Source organism: Salvelinus fontinalis, chromosome 3 (genome assembly GCF_029448725.1).
Source record: "Salvelinus fontinalis isolate EN_2023a chromosome 3, ASM2944872v1, whole genome shotgun sequence".
NCBI lineage: Eukaryota > Metazoa > Chordata > Actinopteri > Salmoniformes > Salmonidae > Salvelinus > Salvelinus fontinalis.
In genome coordinates this window covers 37051587-37059696 of record NC_074667.1, presented here as the reverse complement: position 1 = coordinate 37059696, position 8110 = coordinate 37051587, and the positions used below count along the sequence as shown (strand labels likewise).

The window sequence follows — 8110 nt, the reverse complement described above, 5'->3', positions numbered from 1 at the left end:
ATGACGACAGAAATTCTCCTCAACCAGTATGCCTTTGTTGATTTTGGGGAATTATGCAATACCTGCCTAATTTTTCTAATATACTGTATGTAGGGTCTATATTTGTTATCTAAAGAGGCTGAGCAGTTTTCCATTTATGAAATGACAGATTGATGGTCATTTTGTCATGGATAAGATTATCATGGTCAAATGAACTATGATTCCATTCAAAAACTGACATCATTTTGAGAAGAGCTGACTATAAGGAAAGGAGAATGACTAGTTAGAGAAAAAGGAGAAGCAGAGAGGTATGTAACCGGATGTGGGCTGAGAGTCAGGACATACCGTTCACACACTCTACTTTTACTTCCAATGTCACACATGTACACATATTGTCAGTCTACACTCACAGGGAAGAGGAGCGCCAAACTCAGTCCTTCTCTCAACACACACACACAGAACATACAGTTTCTGTCTTTCAACATCAGGAGACAGTCATCATCATGTGGATCTCTGTGTTTCTGATCAGCTCAATCCTTCACATTACTGCAGGAAATGAAGGTGAGTCCTACTGTCCTAACCTGTATGTGGTTATGGAGGTCATGAAGACTGTTACTGACAAAAAAAGAGAGTGTGGAAAAAAAGACTAATGCGTTTAGTATACAAAGTGTACACAATCACATTGTTGCTTGTTGCTCTTAGAGATTGATTATCAACAGTCATCCTTCTGCAGTTCTTTTTCTGGTTCATAAACAATGTTTATGCCATATCTTTTTACTTGTGGTCAAATAAACCACTGATTCACTTTGGATAAAAGTGTCTGCTAAATGGCATGTATGGATTCTGTTGCAGATCTCTCAAATAATTGTTCATCGTTTCAGACTTAATTTTAGAAAGCACTGCCCATAATGGATTGTACTGTGTACATGCAGAATTGTAATAATACTCATAGTAATAAGAATTATGTTGCTCTGTGTTTCAACAGGCTGTACTCTGTCAGGCACTAACCATCCACTGCAGGAGATCACTGCATTCACAGGCCAGTCTGTTCTCCTGCCCTGCTCCTGTACTGTACGTCAGTTTGATACTCCCAGACTCACATGGACTAAATTAACCCTAAGTCAGGAGCCTGTGATATTAACCCAGAGTGATCTCTACATAGACAGAGTGAAGCTGTTTAATAGAAAATGTCCTGGGAACCTCTCTGTCCTCCTCTCACACCTCACCCAGGATGATCAGGGAGATTACAGATGTACAATCGAGGATAGAGAAAACTGGGACATAGCGAGGGACATCAGACTCTATGTTAAAGGTAAAATATTAATCTCAGGCTTAGACAGCTGTATATAGAAAGTATAACAGTATAAGGCAAACATCTGTACAAAACAATTCATGGTTTGGTCCATCAAATATAAGCTATTTCAGATTACTATATGGCATTGATAATACTGAAGGCTAGCAGTAATACTGTTAGTAATGGGTAGTATTACGTGTTCATGTTAGCAGTTGTAGAGAGCCATCATCTAAAATTGATCAAGTAGGTTTCCCTCAACAAACTGCTCTGTTTTGTTGTGGAAAATTACATAATTAGTCATGCTATCCCGTGTTTTACTGCTTAAAGAATAGTATCGTGTTATATGCTAGTGTTTTTTCTAACCTGATACAAACTTGTCTTGGTGTGACTTAGTCGTAAGACTGGTCTTACAGCTAAGAGACAATTGGTAGCCACCACATCATGTGAAGTCCTGTGGGTTTACTATCTACAGAAAGTCACATGTATGGAACCTTGCAGAAAGGAGTACAATATAGTGTTTGTTGTTGTGAATGCAGTTAGACGTTTGAGCCCTCTGGCTATCAACCTTGTGCTATCTTAAGTTTACACAGACAACGAATGACCTTTTACACACTATCTGCTGACTGCCATGTATACAGAAAGGGTAGAAGTATGGTAGAAGTTGTAGAGAACTACCATCATCTAAAATGTCTAAAGTAAGTACAACACATTTCTACGTGTTTCAACAGGCTGCAGTTTGTCAGACTCTAACCGACTGGAGATAGTTCAATCCCCGGGCCAGTCTGTGCTCCTGCCCTGCTCCTGCAATGAACTCCAGGCTAAACCTCATGGACTGACATGGACTAAACTCCCCGCTATACCATTAACCAAGAGTGATCTCTACAGAGACAGAGTGGCGATGTTTAATAATGAGAGCTCTCCAGGGAACCTCTCTGTCCTTCTCTCATTCATCACTAAGGAGGATCAGGGGTGGTACAGGTGTACAATCAACAACCAAGACATTAGAGACATACATATCACTGTTAAAGGTAAGAGATCTGATAATGATCCATTTTATCAGAGAGGTTTCTCCGTAAATAACTTATCATAAGAACAGAATGGCCAAGAATGCGTACAGAGCAGCAGTTTGTAGAGTACCTGACAATTGAGTAGAATGTAGCAGCATGGTATGGTTATTATCACTAGTAGTAACTGTTAATACGTGAGTGTTGTCTGCACACTGAAAAACAAGCACTGCATTCACCATTTAAGTTGACTTTTTCATGCTCATATAAGAGGTGCATAACAAAATAAGTCTGGAAGGGGATAAAGATGGGTATTCAAAACACCTTGAACTCACATTCATAGCACATTCTCATTCATAATAACATAACACATATTCAACATCAATGTCAACACTGTTGAAGGCCTACCAACCGATATAGTGCAATCGCTCTCTTTAAACACAACAAACACAGCCAAGATATATTAAAAAAAAGGAAACTAATTTGGCGCTCATGTTATCTTTAGTTGCATAGTATTGGCAGAGCCCTTTCTAACATGTGCCTCTGTTTTAGCTGACACTAGGCTAATGGTCCTCTCCCCTGTTAGAGACAGATGGAAAAAAACACCATCACCAAAGACCAGAGACTACAAAAGCACTACCAACAACTGCTTCTAATGGTCTGTTTATGCCCAATGAATATCATGAAATTATACTCAGAATATTTAAAGGAAATTATTCAAATGTCTCAAAATTACACACATCTGCGACTGGTTTCTATCAAATTGTCAGTACATTTTCTGTCTGACAGGTTCGAATAGATGACATTTGAACAAAAAACTACATCAGCACACAAGCTGACCACAGTATTCTGTTTTGCACTGAGCAAAGCTCTCTGTTATACTGTAGACTGACTAAACATGTCCATATCCTGTAGGAACAGACACAGTGAGGACTTCAGGAGAAGCTCCATCTGCATCCTCTCTGCAAAACAATACAATCCAATACGTCTTAATGGCTGTTCTACCAGTCATACTGATCATCGCTGGAATGGCTTTGTACATATACAAGAGAAACAAAAGTATGTATCCACAATTAACTAACCCTAACCCTAAAAAAAGCAATGTGGAATATGGGATTGGTTCATTTTGTGTATTAAACTTGTTTGTTTTTTTATCCCAGGAAAGAACACCACAGAGGATAATAGTAGTGGGAGCAAAACAGGAGAGAATAATGATGAGGTTAATGAATCATTTAGAAGCTCTATCACAGTGAGAGTGATGGGAAATTAAGATGGAAAGAATACATCCCACTTATCATTGTGTTGTTAAATGGTTAAGGGTTCAAAGTTACTGTATGTGTGCCTTATTTTCTGTCTCCTAGGATGATTCTACTGCAATGTATTCCACGGTTGCGGATAGAAACACTGGTTTAGGCAACAACACAACAGCACTCGGTGCACCAGTAAGAGAACGTTTGTGTGTGTGTGTGTTTGTTTTTTTAAGACTGTTCCTCGATTAAATCATGTCAAATTCAGTGGGAAAATGAAGGTCTCAAGAAAGATTACATCTCAATCCCTGTGCTATTTGTGTGCTGATGAATGTTGCAACTTCATTATACATCTTCCCTCTCTAGGATGATCCCAATGCAATGCATGCTACGGTTCAGCACAGAAACGCCAACCAAGAGGATACAACTACACCACTCAGTGCTCCAGTAAGAGAACGTTTAGTGTGTGTGTGGTAGTATAAGCGTTATATATAGTGTAAAATAGTGTGAATCTGTGCATCCCCAGATGTTAGCAGCATTGCCTGTGTCTTTGAATGTATCTTGTGTTTCTTATTGTCCCTTTATATAGGATGATCCCTCAGTGATATACTGCACCATTGTCCACATGACAGGAAAAGGGAAAGCAGCAGTGAGTCTGGAGAGCAGTGGAGAAATAGAGTACGCCAGTATCAAGACAGGCAGATCCTCCTAGAGCCACTATACAAGGCTCACAGCCGTATAATACAGAGAGATCTCATACAGTATTGTGCCCAGAATCATGAGGCTTTATCTGGCACACTTTTTATTTATTTATTTTATTTTACCGTTATTTTACCAGGTAAGTTGACTGAGAACACGTTCTCATTTGCAGCAACGACCTGGGGAATAGTTACAGGGGAGAGGAGGGGGATGAATGAGCCAATTGTAAACTGGGGATTATTAGGTGACCATGATGGTTTGAGGGCCAGATTGGGAATTTAGCCAGGACACCGGGGTTAACACCCCTACTCTTACGATAAGTGCCATGGGATCTTTAATGACCTCAGAGAGTCAGGACACCCGTTTAACGTCCCATCCGAAAGACGGCACCCTACACAAGGCAGTGTCCCCAATAACTGCCCTGGGGCATTGGGATATTTTTTTTTATACCAGAGGAAAGAGTGCCTCCTACTGGCCCTCCAACACCACTTCCAGCAGCATCTGGTCTCCCATCCAGGGACTGACCAGGACCAACCCTGCTTAGCTTCAGAAGCAAGCCAGTAGTGGTATGCAGGGTGGTATGCTGCTGGATAACTGTAAATATATTTCACTCTCCAATAACACATGTTTAGTGGTTAGCTGGGCACAGGAAATCAGGGGCGGGGTTACCTAAGCTAACATATGGAATTGTTTTAAGATGGTCATACTATGTATCGTTTAGCTACTTGATATTCTTTTTTTTTTTGTGAAGTAGAGACATGCAACGTGCCTTAAATGGCTTGTGATTCACCTAGTTCCCTTTTTATATTGCTGTTTTATATTGCTGTTTTGTAATAGAGACGGATGACTTTAGCCATTTTTTTGAAAAAGGGACATGTGGTTTGATATGTATAGAAACATCTTTCGCAATCACTATTGCAAGAGGTTTCATTGGTGGCTATTCAAATTGATATATCACCCATTTTAACATATGAATCTTATATTTCTGCCAAATAGCTGGTACACCTTGAAGAATTCATAATTCTTGAAGTTGACAACAAAAATGTAAAATGTTTGTATTTTTAAGCCTAAGTTTTTTACAGACAACTTTCTTTGTAAAAACAACCTATTGTCGAAACTAGTCAGTTAGCTACTTCCTCTTTGGTCTAATGGACAAATCACAAATTCTTGTATTCCTGAACAAGAAAAGCACTCTAGCAATGTCATCAACTGAAGCATACCCTTTTAAAGTGCACAACTAACAGGGAATGTCATGTTAAAGTGTGTATGTTTCTGTACAGACAGTATCGCCATTTGACAAAGTCAGATTTTCCAATGACTTACTTCAGCACACTCCCACAGACCACAAACAGATGGCCATCTACAGCATCTTTTGCAATATACAAATATACAGATATTTCAGGTTTTTTTTTAAATTGCTAAAAACCTGTTTTTTCCTTTGTCGTTATGGGATATTGTGTGTAGATTGATGAGGGGAATAATTATTTAATCAATTTTAGAATAAGGCTGTAACGTAACAAAATGTGGAAAAAGTCAAGGGGTCTGAATACTTTCCGAATACACTGATCAGATCTGTTTTTGATATGTCCTCATTCTCAGCACTAACATGTATGGACTTTTCCTTTTAAAGATGATAATATTAACATGCTGATGTAGTAGACGCTTTTATCCAAAGTGACTAACACAAAGTAAAGATATTTAGTAGCCTGTATGTAGCCCATGTTTTTGCCTGTCTCTTAAACATTGTGTGGAATCTTTATTATTGGGTTATTATCCATAGCTACTAAGTTGTACCATGTTACGGAGTACAAGAAATACAACAGGAAATGGCAAGATGGAACGCTAACTCCAACAGGGGATTAATGGTGAAGACCCACCAGAACAGACACAAGTCAAACACGGTGAGGTGATTTGACCAATAAAATGAAAAGGAGAGGGTAGAACATTGAGAAGAGATTAGGATTAAACATATGGAGAAGAAGGGGGTTTGGTGGTAATAATGTGTTCCAGGCATTTGTTCTTGCTGAGCGTGGTGTGTGCTCCCACCTGCTGGAGATACATAGGTCTCCAATGCCATGCAGTAGGTACGCCAGTCCTTGCCTATGGCCAAGAAACCTACAGAGCAGAGCAATTATAGTAAATTATTGCACTTCTAACCAATAAAGAACATTATTGCAAAGTTTGAGACAATTCTGTTTCAAGACATTTTTAAGATCTGTAGTGTCATATCAAATCAAATTAAATCAAATTGTATGTCACATGCACCGAAACCACAGGTGTAGACCTTACAGTGAAATGCTTACTTACAAGCCCTTATCCAACAATGCAGTTTCAAGAAAAAAAAGTAAGAGATAGCATAACAAATAATTAGACAACATAGTAAATAGCAATAGCGGGGCTATATACAGGGGATGCCGGTACACAGTCAATGTGCCAATGTGCACGGGCACTGGTGTCGAGGTAATTATGTACATGTAGGTAGAGGTATTAAAGTGGCTATGCATAGATCATAACAGAGAGTAGCAGCAGCGTGGGGGGTGTGAGGGGGGGGGGTAGTCTATAACTAGGGTGGCTGGAGTCTTTGATAATTTTTAGGGACTTCCTCTGACACCTCCTGGTATAGAGATCCTGGATGGCAGGAAGCTTGGCCCCGGTGATGTACTGGGCCGGTCGCACTACCCTCTGTAGTGCCTTGCGGTCGGAGGCCGAGCAGTTGCCATACCAGGCAGTGATGCAGCCCGTCAGGATGCTCTCGATGGTGCAGCTGTAAATCCTTTTGAGGATCTGAGGACCCATGCCAAATCAATTCAGTCTCCCGAGGGGGAATATGTTTTGTCGTGCCCTCTTCACGACTGTCTTGCTGTGCTTGGACCATGTTAGTTTGTTGGTGATGTGGACGCCAAGGAACTTGAAGCTCTTAACCTGCTCCACTACAGCCCGTCGATGAGAATGGGGGCGTGCTCGGTCTTAGTTTTCCGGTAGTACACAATCAACTCATTTGTCTTGATCATATTGAGGGAGAGGTTGTTGTCCTTGCACCACACGGTCAGGTCTCTGACCTCCTCCCTATAGGCTCTCTCATTGTTGTCGGTGATCAAGACTACCACTGTTGTGTCATCAGCAAACTTAATCATGGTGTTGGAGTCATGCCTGACCATGCAGTCATGAGTGAACAGGGAGTACAGGGGGGGGACGGAGCATGCACCCCTGAGGGGCCCCCGTGTTGAAGATCAGCGTGGCGGATATGTTGTTATCTACCCTTAACACTTGGATGCGGCCCGTCAGGAAGTCCAGGATCCAGTTGCAGAGGGAGGTAGTCCCTCTGAAACTGGATCCTTAGCTTAGTGATTAGCTTTGAGGGCACTATGGTGTTGAACGCTGAGCTGTAGTCAATGAATAGCATTCCCACATAGCCATTCCTTTTGTCCAGGTGGGAGAGGGCAGTGTGTAGTGCAATAGAGATTGCATCATATGTGGATCTGTTGGTGCGGTATGCAAATTTAAGTGAGTCTAGGGTTTCTGGGATAATGGTGTTGATGTTGCCTTTCAAAGCATTTCATGGCTACAGACGTGAGTGCTACAGATCGGTAGTCATTTAGGCAGGTTACCTTCGTGTTCATGGGCACAGAGACTATGGTGGTCTGCTTGAAACATGTTTGTATAACAGACTCAGACAGGGAGAGGTTGAACATGTCAGTGAAGACACTTGCCAGTTGGTCAGCGCATGCTCGGAGTACACGTCCTGGTAATCCGTCTGGCCCACCGGCCTTGTGAATGTTGACCTGTTTAAAGGTCTTACTCACATCGGCTGCGCAGAGCCTGATCACACAGTCGTCCGGAACAGCTGATGATCTCATGCATGTTTCAGTGTTACTTGCCTCGAAGCG

At 41.2% G+C, this 8110-nt stretch overlaps 1 protein-coding gene across 1 annotated transcript; it reads left to right on the top strand.

Moving 5' to 3' along the window:
• The first annotated feature begins 390 nt into the window (after positions 1–390).
• Positions 391–6427, top strand: LOC129846843 (uncharacterized). The gene is made up of 7 exons (XM_055914637.1): positions 391–540; positions 965–1291; positions 2002–2301; positions 2864–2935; positions 3193–3719; positions 3891–3971; positions 4114–6427. Exons 1-5 carry the CDS (start codon positions 483–485, stop codon positions 3528–3530), a joined length of 1095 nt encoding a protein of 364 aa, XP_055770612.1. The 5' UTR covers positions 391–482; the 3' UTR covers positions 3531–3719; positions 3891–3971; positions 4114–6427.
• Positions 6428–8110: the final 1683 nt, after the last annotated feature.

What these genes read in the sequence shown, in the direction of transcription:
- LOC129846843 (XM_055914637.1), top strand. Translation starts at nt 483, where the DNA reads ATGTGGATCTCTGTGTTTCTGATCAGCTCAATCCTTCACATTACTGCA. An exon ending in CATTACTGCAGGAAATGAAG is followed by an intron (nt 541 to 964) that starts GTGAGTCCTACT and finishes GTGTTTCAACAG; the next exon opens with GCTGTACTCTGTCAGGCACT. An exon ending in ACCAACAACTGCTTCTAATG is followed by an intron (nt 2,936 to 3,192) that starts GTCTGTTTATGC and finishes CATATCCTGTAG; the next exon opens with GAACAGACACAGTGAGGACT.